General features: G+C 34.7%; 4 protein-coding genes across 4 annotated transcripts in view; 2 read left to right on the plus strand and 2 right to left on the minus strand.

Annotated features, from left to right (window-relative positions):
- LOC105174933 (probable cytokinin riboside 5'-monophosphate phosphoribohydrolase LOGL10) overlaps positions 1-1,006 on the plus strand; it is a 1,936-nt gene extending 930 nt beyond the window's left edge. The window contains exons 2-4 of the mRNA XM_011097193.2: positions 44-172; positions 276-460; positions 538-1,006. Of these exons, the coding sequence (XP_011095495.1) occupies positions 44-172; positions 276-460; positions 538-892 (669 nt within the window). The 3' untranslated portion in view covers positions 893-1,006. The remainder of the gene's footprint in view (positions 1-43; positions 173-275; positions 461-537) is intronic.
- Positions 1,098-2,348, minus strand: LOC110013009. Its single transcript, XM_020698336.1, has 3 exons — positions 2,067-2,348; positions 1,909-1,981; positions 1,098-1,801 (listed from the first exon to the last, which is right to left on the minus strand). Exons 1-3 carry the CDS (start codon positions 2,115-2,117, stop codon positions 1,221-1,223), a joined length of 705 nt encoding a protein of 234 aa, XP_020553995.1. The 5' UTR covers positions 2,118-2,348; the 3' UTR covers positions 1,098-1,220.
- LOC105174934 (mitochondrial import inner membrane translocase subunit TIM22-2) lies at positions 3,907-6,247 on the minus strand. Its single transcript, XM_011097194.2, has 5 exons — positions 5,911-6,247; positions 5,054-5,118; positions 4,894-4,966; positions 4,762-4,815; positions 3,907-4,323 (listed from the first exon to the last, which is right to left on the minus strand). The coding sequence occupies exons 1-5, from the start codon at positions 6,098-6,100 to the stop codon at positions 4,112-4,114; spliced, it is 594 nt and encodes a 197-aa protein (XP_011095496.1). The 5' UTR covers positions 6,101-6,247; the 3' UTR covers positions 3,907-4,111.
- LOC105174935 overlaps positions 11,829-14,169 on the plus strand; it is a 2,841-nt gene continuing 500 nt past the window's right edge. Inside the window, 2 exon segments of the mRNA XM_011097195.2 lie at positions 11,829-12,041; positions 13,041-14,169. The exon segment at positions 13,041-14,169 is cut by the window's right edge and continues 5 nt beyond it. Of these exon segments, the coding sequence (XP_011095497.2) occupies positions 13,063-14,169 (1,107 nt within the window). The 5' untranslated portion in view covers positions 11,829-12,041; positions 13,041-13,062.

Here is a 14,169-nt window from a genome sequence, read left to right on the forward strand (position 1 = left end):
AGTGATCATTGGTTTAGGCTAACAATTATTCTTTGAAAAATAGGTCAAGAAAGAAATTGAACGGTGCTATGAACTTATACGAAGACTTGGCAGAGGAGTTGTCTACTTGGGTTCAGCAAGGTTGGGACCTAACCATCCACATTATGCACAAGCATTTGAATTGGGAAAAGAAGTAAGTTATTCGTATCACAGGTTACTTGTAAATCCAGTTTCTGGCTTATAAGTGTATTAAATTGCTTGATTTTAGGCTCTCCAATTTCTATTTTGTTTGGCAGATTGCAAACCTCTTAAATTGTACTTCGTGGTCAGGGGCTGGGCCAGGGCTAATGGATGCCGTAACTAAAGGGGCTCTTGAAGCAGGAAAGCCGGTTGGTGGATTTAAGATTGGCAAGGAAGCTGGAGAATGGACAGCAACGAATTTCCATCCTTACCTACCACTACAAAACTATTTGACTTGCAGGTTTAATGGTTTCTCTTGAAATTTCTACGTATTTGGTTTATAAGCATGCATTTGTAAACTGCTTATACTACACGCAGGTTCTTTTCTGCAAGGAAGCATGGGTTGGTGGATGCTGCTGTTAGAGCTACTGGTTCAGATAAGACGGCTGTTGTTGCTCTGCCTGGTGGAATTGGCACCCTAGATGAGGCGTTTGAAATTTTGACACTGATTCAACTTGAAAGAATTGGATCCCCCCGTCCCGTTCCTTTCCTTCTGATGAACTATGATTCATTCTACTCAAAGCTGCTAGACTTCATTGATGATTGCGAGAGCTGGGGTACTGTCTCAAATGGGGAGGTGGCATCCCTGTGGAAAGTTTGCAACACTAATGCAGAAGCTTTGACATTTCTCGAAGAATTTTATGCTGGTGAGGTAGCCTGTAAGTTTAGCTGACAAATATGGTTTTCATATTTGTCATACTTGGAATTTGATACATTATGGAGGTAACAGAACTTGAAAAATGACAACTTTTTTCTGCTGAATCAATTACATTTCTTAGAAATTTAACATTGATCACAACATTCACGTATATGGTGACATTCACATAATCACATTCATCCATTGCACACTAGTTGCTTTCAATTCCTTCCAAAAATGAAGGCATTACATAAGACAAAAGTTCAAAAATTTCCAAGGAAAAGAAAAATCAGAAACTAGGGAGCTTTAGAAAGTTCTCCTCAATTTCACTTGCCTACTCCTTTAGTTGAGTGCGGCACGTATCTTACATCACAGTGCAACAGCCCATGCCTTCACCACCTACGCCCGGTAAGGCTTTGCTATAATGCATCTGGTTTCCATCATGTCTGTACCCATAGCTGGTATACTGAGAATCATGTGCATGATCATAGTTCCGATAAGAATGTGGATAATGATGCTTCTGATCATAAGCAAGCTGATAGTGATGCTTGTGATCTAAACAACCATGCTGATAGTCTTGATTGTGATCATAAGTATGCTGATAATGGTAGTTCCAATCACGGCGATCCTGATCATAATCATGTTTGTCATCATATGCTATCTGGTAATCATGTTTCTGATTGTGAGCCGATGACCTGAGAGCATCATGTGAAGGTAGCTTTGCACGAGGAAGGTTGCCTGCATGGAGATACCTTCCATCATACGAGTTGTTAACTCCTCCCTGGTTCATTGGCATGAATAAATTGCTGGAACACTCTCCAAACTGTAACCAGCGTAGCTCTGCCTTTCTGCCTGATTTTCCAACCATTTTCAGAAGTAAATTGGGATCAACTGTACCCGAGATTTCAACCAGGCCATCATCATCCATTCTGAAGCTATATATCCCTACACAGAACCACCATTTCCATATATTTTAGAAGGGGAAAAAAACACGAAGAAAAGACCGACGCAATACACCACCTTTGACATATCAAAATATGAGCGAAACATACCATGACATTTTTGCAAGACTTTTGCAACAGTCTTTTGCCCAGAAGAGCGAGTGTTCACCTTCACAAGACAAGTCTGCATGATTACCCACCAGTACACTTGTCAAAGGATAAGAAAAAGAACATTTAATTGTAGAACAGCGAGAGAGAATTTGCTTAACCATGAATGGATGATCCTTGGACAGCTCTTGGAGGTTGTATTTGGGCGCCATTGTAAGGAGTGATGAATGAGCACAGTGTGGGTGTGGGTAATGCAATTAAACTGCTTTCGTTTATAGTACTTATAAAGAGGTATATTTTGAAAATGGAAACAAATCTTTGGGCGAAAATGGTGGGCTTGTTGTAAACTTGGAAATTTTGTCGGTTTCATTTTTGAGAGGCTGTAAGATGATGGAGATATCCAGAATCCAAATTCTGAATCTTTTCTATACAAAAATTGTTTGATTTGGACAATAAAGTTTTGCTTCATAGTAGCACAGTGTACGCTGGAATTCATCGTCTCAGATAGTGTATCCCGCTGAACTATAATCCTATGACAACATCATGTTACTCTTCATTGAGTGTGTCAATACGGATAATGTCTCTTGTGAATTTACTGATCAGTGTTCTTGTAACAATATTTCAATTTTGTGTTTGGACTTTAACTTCTTCTTGGTGGGCAATGGTCAAGTAAAAGCAAAATGTTGCAAATCTATCATTTATCTATACTATTATAACGAAAAAGTGTGTTATAGACACAAAATATTACTATTTCTAAACCAATGCATCATTTTTTTATAATCTAAAGAATAACTAATAAGATGACTAACTTATTCAACTTTTTAAATTTTATATTCACTTAACTATTCAATAAAAATATTTTTGTAAAATATTTTAATATATAAAAAATTATTTATTATATGTACATAGTAACGCCGTGCATGACAACTGATTCTTATTAATGAGAGACCATTGAGTGTTCTCACACAAAGTTGATATGTCAATTAACCACTATCCAGTCCTCACTGATAGACATGTGCCCCACTGCTTTATTATTCATATCTTATAATGTTTCATTTTGCATTTTCCTTTTGCTTTTTTTTTAATTCAATTATCTTTTTAGAAGAGGTTAAGATATAAAGAAATAATTCTCAAAAAGATTTACAAATTCCCAACAAAGCTGCACTGGGAAGGCAAAGAAAATGTATCGCGTCATCCTAAAAGCGACCATCCAATAATTTTCACCAAGCATTCTTAATTACATCAAACAGCAACAGGCAAAGGTCTCGCCGCGGGAGGGCAGCCGCCGTCTGGCTGGCGGCAGATAGCACTCATCGACGTCGTACTCATACAAATACTGCATATAGTGGTAGCGGCCGCCATGTCCTCCATCACGAAAAGGGTAGTATCACCTGTCTCCGCCGTAGATCAACCGACTTTTTAAATATTGAGGTGAGAGATGCACATCAAATGAGCCTGAAATCTAAAGCTTGAACTGAGAGATCTTCAGTTGAAAATGTAGGATCTGTTCGTTTTTTCAAATTTGTTTCGACATTAATGACAATTGCCAATCTGGTTGATTATGACAATGGATTTGGATTAAGACCGCCTTCCGTAATAAATTATCTGAGGATTATTCTATAATCCCAACGTCATTATAATCCGCTTTTGCAAGAAAAATCTTTTCCTGTAAAGGAAAATGGAAGGTGATTGGCATAACATACACGCCATTGTTTCCCAACTTTGCATTGGAGTACTCACAAGGCCTGGAGATTATTGGGCACGCTAACGTGGGCCTTAGAAGGGAATTTAGCCCGTGGGAATTACATAATATGATAATATGTATTCGTGATTTCAGTTAATAATTTTTATGTTGTCGAAATGACCATAATGGAGTGCGCTCTTTCCAGTACTTCATATTTTTAAAGAAAACAAGTTGCAAGGTGGAACGCGATAAAATTGGAAGACAAAGATGTTCCATGGAGCATTTGGCTTTCCCCACCATTGACGTTAGAAAAGCCAAAAATGAAATGCACACGAGTTTTATTTCAAAAACACAAAAATATTTCGCCTCTAGTAAGATAACAAGTCGAATTTATCAAATTTCATGAAATGGTTTGAAATTTACAATACACCTCTTGCAGTCCCGGTGTTCTACATAAGAGAGAGAAGCATAACTGGTGCTGTAAAGGCAAAACTCAGTTTGAGGCGTACCACTGCAGCTGTCTCATTTTCTAATAGACCGGCAAAATGACGAAAAGGATTCCTTCAGTTCACTGGGGAGCGGTAGTGCCAAAGGAGGAAGCACACCATAATGCTGCCGATTGACTCTCAAAGAAAATGGCTGAGCAAGGGCTGGCTGCTGCTTGTTAAGACCTTCAATTATAAATGAGAATGCCCCAAATGTGATACAGCTTTGGAGTAGAGCCTGCGGCGCACCTGGAGAAAATAAACAGCAGAATAACATTTACAACACAGATTCCACCTTCAATAATCACAGGTGAGAAAAAGTACCACCATACAGCAGCCGAGTCAGTGAGAACCTATCAATATAGTCAACTTAATTGTTGAACACCTTAAAAAGTAGTAGCTTGACAGGGCAGGTTAAGTGATGTTGAACAAATACAGATTCTGATCAGTTTCCAGAATAGATTTGAGCATATATCGCAAGCTATGATTAGAACTTGAGGTTGACTAAATATTTATCTTGCAGTAGAAACTTAGAAGCTTTTGAGGCGCATTGAAGGTACTTATGCATGGGTGTAAAAACTAAAATATAAGATGTTCAAAACTGTGAGCAAGGGTATTATACATATATACCGTATACATATATATGGGGAGAGAGAGAGAGAGAGAGAGAGAGGGAGATTAGAGTACCTGGGAAGCTTAGAGCAAGGCCCGTGCAACAACCAGCAACTCCAGCATTTATGACTGTAGAGAACGAAACAAGTCAGATAAACAAGGGTGGTTAAGTCAGGCAGTATTTCTTCACAATAAAAGAGGATTTACCATCATCTTTCCCCCGCAATCTCTTCAAAAAGCAGACAACTAAACTGTGGACTCCAGATAAAACTGCAAATGTCTACAAGGATGGGGAAAACTAAGAAATCCGCACTACAAATGATCTCATATCAATAGATCACATAGCAAGTCAAAAGTTACACCATACCTTGGCAGAAGATCCAGCCTCAGCAAATGATCCTTTAAAGCCCTTCTTCTTGATTAATCCAGAACCTAGTACACGAAACCTCACAAAGGTAAATTTGGATAAATCTCATTCCAAAAGTACAACATGAGGACAGTCAATCACCAAAACCCTGAAGAACGACCTAAAAGTGAGAGTCGCACTACCTATTCTCTCAGTTCCAGAGAATATGATAAAATTGTGGCCATAGAATTCAGTTGTACATTACTTCCAATGTTCCAACAGTGAAATCACTCCTTTATCGATAACAAGGTTTAAGTTACATGTTAAAAGCAAATTCAATACAACAAACTCAACCACACAAATTTAACGCCAACAATATAGACAGATAATTTCCTCTTGTGCTTAATGCAGACAGTTAGTAGACAACATCATTGAGAATTCTAGCTGTTAAATAAATTAGCGTTCGTTGATAATAACCAAACCAACAAGATGCCAGGAGACCCCAACGGACTACTGCTAGGCACAATGCACCAGAAGCAACAAAACTCCATCTCAAAATAAAACCGTTGGTTCTGCTACCAATTTCAGAGGACAACACAACTTAATAGCAGTAACATCAACGAGTAAGCAAGAACTATATACCTGTACTCTGAGGTAAACAATATTACACGAGACATAAAACCACTGACAATTCTGAAAATGCACAAGGCAGACAACGCAAAATAAAAATCAGCCTCCAGAGAGATAAAAAAAATCTCATCAAATTCACAAACTGTCCATACTAACGAAATTCCAACAACCAACAAATCTAAATAAATATTTAAAAAAAAAAAAAAAAGTAAGAAGAACGCAACAAGTAATCAACAGGCAATGAGTACCGTAACCAAAAATAGATCCCATGAAAGCGCCGGCAGCGGAGTCACCAGCGAACCTGAAGAGGCAAACAAGGGGCGGACTCGACGAATTGGCGGCGACGAGAGAGTGGGACGTATAACTAGGATTGGAGCTCGGAATGTTCTCGATTTCGGAGTCGGAGTCGGAATTGGTAGAGTTGGCCGGCGTCGACATTCTATAAGGAAAGACGATAAACCCTAAAGTTGGCTAATCCAAAGTAGTCGACTTCCCCTGTTTGGTAATCTCTACCTGAGATATTTTCTTCGGATAAAATGCTTTTATAATTATTATTTTTGGATAATTGACAAATATAAACACTACCACCTCTTTCCTTTCTTTTCTTTCAAACTTCAACAATTTTGTGATTCATTCACAAATTATTATTCCTTCCAAATCACTCATTATTTTTAATCTTTCTTTTAAATTTGAATTAGACTTAAAATCAAAATAGTAGTGAAAACAAATAAATCAATAAAAATAAAAGATAAAATTGTTTGACAAAGTTGTTACTCTTGCAATGGCAACTTTGATAATTATCAGCATTTGACATTTTTCACGTTTCTAGAGTTGGACTGGACATGCGAAGCACGCACTGAAAGCAACCACTGTCACATATGTTTATTGGGCCCGAAAAACGGCAACCGGGCGTACTCGCGTTGGAGCCCCGAGTATAGATAGAATTATGAGGTAATGCTTTCTTTTTCCAAGTATTTTATTTATTTGCTCTTCACATAATCCTATTGGTTTTTAGGGTTATGCAATCTTTATTATTTTTTTTTTTTTTTGCTAATAAGTAGAACTAGAGAAGTGAGATCAGTACAACAATCTGCTTGTGCAATGTGCTGCACAACTACACAATAAGAAAATATTCGAATATTTATTAATTAATTTAAAAATAAATAAAAGCGTCTAAAGTTGAAATATAATCATTATTTATTATCTTTCACTTTATAATATCTTTCTTTTTTTTATATATATAAATCGTATGATCCTACCGATACTTTCAAAAGAGCTAATTAACATCGGTTAAAACAAAAATCACACAATAATTTAAAAAAAGACATAAAAATAGGTGGTTGGGGGAAGCAATTGAAAAGAGATGCATAGCTTTAACCCAAAAAGTCAATGCCTAATCCGTAGTCCTGACATGCTTAACCCACTGTTACTAAAGCAACACTGTTTTTTTCAAAGGTGTCCGTTCCTTTTATCAAAGTGATTGAAGAATAATTTGGAACACACATATGCATGGAGTCAAGATTTGCTGACTATGTCATAAATATAGTTTAACAATATTTCCGACATTTATTTAATTTCCTGTGTCGACAAAGCAACCGTTGTGGGTGCAGATAAGACGCCCAATTTGATTTTTTATGTTGTTGGTAGTTCGCCAAAAATGTAATAAATAGGGCATAACAGCCTTACTAGTGATGTTTTAGCATCAATGCTAACGGTTGAGTTTTCACGAACAATGTCGAGGTTATGAGTTTGAGTCTTATTGGACATGCAAATTTCTTTGTTTTATTTTAGATAAGTTATTACAGTTTATTTATAATCATATCAATATATTAATCGAATCGAAAATTATTATAATCTATTATTTATTGATGTTAGAATATTATATATCAATTAAATCGATACAGCTAAGTAACGATGTTTGGAAGGTGGTAAAAATACGTGAGTTGATTGGCGTGGTGGGTGCACTGGGTGGGACTAGAGCAGATTTTTCAAAGACCTAATTGAATGAGAAAGAAATCTACATCTGCCCTAGGAGTCAACTCTATGTGCTTGTCTTTGTCATCTAGATACACGTATACGTTTTTTATTTTTTTTAATAAAATAAATATATAATATTTATCGTATGAATCCAATAATTGCACCTAGTAATAAATGAATCGATTTTGAAAATAATAATAGATACCTATTTAGTATCAATATAAATAAATTTAAATGTTAGTATAATGTAATTTATGATGTTCGGTATTTTTTCACCAAGTACATACAGAGAAAATTTACTTTTTGGTTTCTTTTTCCTCATTTTATTAAATACCAAGTAATGTGGAGGCTGTCTTAAAGTTGTAAACATACTAAGATTTTTTACTTATTTACGCATTGAAGAGTTATAGTTTGGGGTCTTTCAAATACAGTGTTTACTGTCTTTTGATAGATCACGTATTGAAAAATCTAGACTAAATAAGTATATTTAGATCTTTTCATATTCAGATTTGATGAAAGCGAACTTTTCTATTTCAGACACACGATGTCTAAATAATTGTCTTATTTGAACATATCATCGGAATACAAGTTCGGATCTTTTTATGAATGAGCTACAAAATACCTAAAAAATAGAGAAGAACGTGGGGAATAATGGAGGAGCAAAATTCAAAGGTGTAGGTAGAGAGAAATGAGAATTGATTAAAAGTGGAGTATTGTAGAAAAATGATGGTACTGTAGTGAGTGATTGGTCAGCATCGCAACATCCCCTGCCCCAAATGAGCTTCCATCACTTTGGACTTTATACATAATACAATACAACCTAACGGCAACTAGGAATAAAGAAATACGACATGAGGAAAAGGATGTCTGAACAAAGTATATAAAAATAACAAGCAAAAAATAGAAAAAAAGGCCTCACTTTTCTTATTTTCCGGAGGTGGTGGGATTTGTAATTTAACACCAAAAGTAGGAATTGTCTGACAAATACTAATCTATGTATCTGTATGTGGAGCTTTGGAGTATGGATTGAAACGAGGGGTGCACTTTAGCACGACGCCCAACGGTCTATTCACCACAGCAATCATGCGCAAATCTCTGAGCCTCATCTCATTACTTTCTTATAATAAATAATAATAATAATAATTATGCCCATCATCATTTCTTGAAAATACATATACATTTCTCCATCATTGCATTTTCTCACCCCCCCCCCATTTCACTATACTCATGATCATATCCCCATAAGAAGATTATTGTTAGTATTATCATCATTATAGGAGATAATTATATTTATGCCTTCTAATTTAAAATTTATTTATACAAATAAATAGCAATATTTAATTTGTAGTTAATTGATTAAATCAGGAATTTGATTTTCATCGAATATCGAACTGAAAATTCGATTTGATATTCAATTATTTTTTTAAAATTTTTATATTCGATTTTATTTTGATTTTTGTGCTAATTAATCGAATCAAACTGAATACTGAACTTTAAAAATATATATATTTAATTATTAATTAACAAATAATTTATAATCAATAAATTAATATTATGTTATTTTTTTAATTTTTGATTAATTCAATACTGAATCGAATTGGACCAAAATAAGTTCGAATTTGATGGAACTGACATTTCATTTTGGTGTACTTAAATTAAGTTCGATTAACTGAAATGAACACCCTTAAATGCCACTAATGTATTTTTTGTAATTACATAAATCATTTATAACAACTAAAAAGCAAAGATAATTTATGTAATGATGTTAATATTTTTAAAGGTGTATGTGTATTTTTTTAAAATTATGAATGCTTATATAAATTAAAGGGATAGCTATATTCTCCCCCCATAGTTTTAGTGCAATTATATGTAAATTTATTGTGATTTGAAAAATTACATCTGACATCCCTAAAGTTTGCTTTCGTATGACAAATAACCCTTCTCGTTACTTAAAATTCACTAAATTTGCTTATACTAATAAAAAAAAAACTAAAAAAAAATTGATATTTACCCACGATTTACTTGTTCCTCACTTATAATATGTTAACAATTTCTTTCTTATTAGACTACCCTTATAGCTGTGAAAATATACCTTCTCACGTGCATTAACACGTGAAGATATATGAGGGTAATTTAGTTATTAAAAAAATTTATTTGACCTGTAATAGATCGATAATAAGTCAACAGGGATAAATATATATTTTTTTATTTTTTTATTAATATAAGCAAATATAACATATATTAGGGACGTAGATGCAATTATGCCTTATTATTATACATAGAAGAAGATTCTGAGCAAGTGGGCCGAGGCCCACTCTCCGTGCGTTCTTTTTCAACTCAAATCGTTTTGGGCTTATTTACTTAAATTATTAATAATATATGTGTAGCTATATATTTAAAAATTATTGAATAAAATTCACAATATTTGTCTGGGGTGAATTGTAAGTTGCTCTAAATTTTAAGATCTTGGACCACATCCCTTTACTATCTCACTGTTAGGTATTATTCAAATTTATTTAGAAGTCTTTGCGACTCAAAATTTGAAATTTAAAATTGCATTCGTTATACAGTATATAAATATTTATTATTAATTATACACTATCCATTCGATATTACCTCAAAACTTGAGATGTCATCGTCCGTAAACAACTGACGAGCATGACAATGCCCCATGTGTTTAGAGTACTCGCGACATCATCTTATTTTATGAAAAAAATAAATAACTTATAATAAAATTACTAAATAAGTATTGAAAATTAGGGGGAGAAAAAGGTGGAATAGTGTGCAGCAGTCTGCCACACTATAAAGTAGCATAACTTTTTATTAATACCCCACTCCAAAAATATAAACAAAAACTCCACCTATTCATACAATGAATTTGTAAATGCACTGTTTTCTTTTTTTATTTATAAATATGATAATTATATAATCACACTATTGTTTTCATGGAGTTGAGTAATTAAACAATACATTCATTTGATAAAATATAAAATCGTGAAATAAATTAATATAAACTGAGACAAATAGCGACTGATTCGATTAAACTCAAGTATTATTGAATTTATTTTTCTAATCCCGTTAATACATTAAAAATTAAGGAATAATTGCACTCTCATTTCATAAAGTTTGGTATAATTATGCGTAAAAGTCTCTTGTGGTTTGAGAAATTACATCTAGTACCTTGAGATTTGATTGTGTCTGACGGTAGACCCTCAATTGTCAATTCACCTATTCTGTTTTATATTAATTAAAAAATTTGAATAAAAATTAATATTTAATCTCGACTGATTTATTACTTACTTATTGCAGGTTAAACAAATATTTTGCGACTAAACTACCTTATAATGGTGAAATATACCTCATTGCATGTTTTAGAAATTATCTGACCTGCAATAAATTAGTTGAGGTAAATATGGATTTTTTATTCGATTTTTTTGTTAGTATCATCAAATTCGATAAATTTTGACTAACAAAGTGAATTATTTGTTAGATGAAAATAAAAATTAAATGTAATTTTTCAAATCACATGAATATCATGTATAATTGCACAAAAACTCAAAAAATGGCAATGTAATTATACTGAATATTAATTATTTTTATTAAATTAAATATCATGAATCGGTTTTATGTTTTTAAAAAGATTTAAATATTATTAATTTAACTAAAGTTAAATTACGACGGATCCTTTTAAGACTTGGTATAATTATAAATATTCACTAATTGTAAAAATTTATTGTAGATACTCTGTGAAATTAATGAATGCCTAATAAATACTCTTATAATTAATTATTATGATAAGTATATATTAGACTATCATTAACTTTAAAAAAAAATCATAATTTTTTAAATAATAAAAAATAATTATAACAAAAATTTAAAAAGAGTCCCACAGTAAGTTATCGTTTAATGATATATGAATGAATAAAATAATAATAATAATATAGTGTGAAAGGCAGCCGTAAATGTAGGACAATCAATGATGACTAAAATGACAGAAGAGCGTTTGGCAACGTGATCGGGGTGCACGTGGTTGGCACGCTCCGATGTCCGGCTCCCAACTATGCATCGCACTCAGCTTCTTTCTCATTGGCTCCTCAGTCCCCTGTCCTTATCGCGTGCCAGTTAAATCCACAGAAAATAAAAATCCAAAAACGGAAAAAAAAGAAAAGAAAAAGACGCAGCTCCCAATTTTATATATGCCCAACACGATGCACAAAGGCAGAGGTTTCCGACACCCTTCAATCCCATTAATTCTCATCCTCTTTCAAGATTTTTATTCCTTGTACTGTTTCCGAACTCTCCAGCACTCTGCTTTCTTTCTTTGAGAAAAGGGTCGTCTTTATTTGTTTGGATTTTGTGCTCAGCTTCTGCAGAAATTTGGTTTGACCATTGGAGATATAAGGCAAGAAAAGACCCAATTATTGGCTCTTGCTGTTCTTCTTTTTCAACTTTTTTTTTCTTCGTTTTCTTGAATTTCTTTGTTGTGTTTACTTGGTTTTTTTGTTTTCTTTTTTGTGTGTGTTTGATTGCTGGAGTTGATGTTTTCATATATTTTTAGACTTGTGTGAGAACTGTTCTTGTGATGCGGGGAAAAGGTGGTAGCTTTATTGGTGTGTGGTGAAACTCTTGATTTGCACTGTTGCTGGGTTTTTGTCTATTTCTAGGATTTGGGTGTTTGCCTTCTGAGTTGAACTTTGGGTTTTTGAGATTTGTGGTAATACATCAATTCGTTCTTGCTCTGTCTTGGGTTCGATTGATGAGTTTTACTTGTTACTTCTTAGTTTGGTTCCTGGTTTCCGATTGTAGTAAGGTTTCATCTGGTCGGTTATTGCTAGAATATTATCCGCAATTCTTCCAAGAACTTGTGATATTATGAAGGTTTATCGTATGTTGGATTATCACTGCTTGCATCAACTGTGTTGTTCAGTATTTCAGTGTCTGAATCTTAGTTAATTATACACGGACATACTTGTTAGCTACTTCTCCAACACTTGCAATATCTTGGTCTTCTTCTTTCTGTTATTCTCCACTCATATGACTTGTTTTCTTTCTGGTTTGCTTGTCGCTTTAACTAGTACATCTTCCAATTCGGTGAGCTATGTCTCTGTGGTCTTTAGATCCATATCTTTACTAGTTAAGCTGGGTCCTGAAATTTGGGTTCTTTATGAGTTAGAGCTTGAAAGTTAGACATGGGGTGCCGGGTGCCCTTGTTGTTTTTGGTTGTTTGTTTCCTTTTCCTTCTGTTTCTTTGTTTGCAGGTATAGTTTTGTTTTGGTGCTAAAGCTCATGTGATTTCTTAGTGACGCTGTATTTGTATTTGCATCAACATTTCCACCCATCTGTTGATAGCTAATATGGAGTACCACAAGTTTGCTTGATGTCAATTTCACTTCCTTTACAGGTTAATTTTTTATTGTATACTCATGGATTCTCCTCAATCAGTCGTGTCGCCCCTGAAGAGCTCCGCCATTTTCACCGAGTCGGAGAAGCAAAATGCCAATCTTTGTGTAGAAAACTCTGGCTTGATGTCGAGGGAACTCAATTTTCAAGGGAAGCAGACCACACCAGGTAACTCTGAGGACTTTCTTGGTGCTTTGGAGGTCTACATACACCAAGCTAGGGACATCCACAACATTTGCATCTACCAGAAGCAAGATGTTTATGCGAAACTTTGTCTGACTTGTGATCCTGAAAAGACAGTCTCCACCAAAATCATAAATGGTGGTGGGAGGAATCCAATCTTCAATGAGAATCTCCGTCTTAATGTTCGAAAGGTTGATTCCTCGCTTAAATGTGAGATATGGATGCTAAGCAGGGTGAGGAATTATCTTGAAGATCAGCTTCTTGGTTTTGCTTTGGTGCCTATTTCTGAAGTCCTCCTCCACAATGGTAAGATGGAAAAGGAGTTTTCTCTCTCCTCAACTGATCTCTTCCACTCCCCAGCAGGATTTGTCCAGTTATCAGTGTCTTATATTGGAACACCACCGGAAGTCATTCCAATACCTGCACCATCCACATGTGTGGATACTGATACGGTCGTGCAGGACACAGAATCTATCAAGTCTGTTCCTGGTGACTTGGATAAGATTGAGTTCCCTGATCCAAAGGTTGTAAATGAAAATAATCAGATGGTTGAAGAATATTTTGGGATGCCATGCACCAATGTCGAGTCACAAAGTTCAGAAAGCCTAGTCAGTTCTGATACTGAAAACCAGGTAAGCTCAGAGGTAGAGATTCAACATGGGAAAAGCTTCTCAATGGGCACTGAAAATTCAAAGCCATTTCCAAAGATTGACTCTCCTCCAAGCAGCGTTTCAACAGATGAAGCTTCATCTGCTTCTGTTCCTGTGAGTTTTGAGTCCTCTGAGACCCCCAAAGGTTCAAAATCTTCAAATGAGGAACATGTTTCACATCCTAAAGATAATTCCAAGGAGATAATCGCCAATGGTCTAGACGCTGAGAGTAATGCATCAATTGTGCCATCTGATAATGCAAAGCCTGTTGTCACCGTAAACATTGAACCAGAACCA

The sequence above is a fragment of the Sesamum indicum genome, linkage group LG12, assembly GCF_000512975.1.
Source record: "Sesamum indicum cultivar Zhongzhi No. 13 linkage group LG12, S_indicum_v1.0, whole genome shotgun sequence".
Classification (NCBI taxonomy): Eukaryota; Viridiplantae; Streptophyta; class Magnoliopsida; order Lamiales; family Pedaliaceae; genus Sesamum; species Sesamum indicum.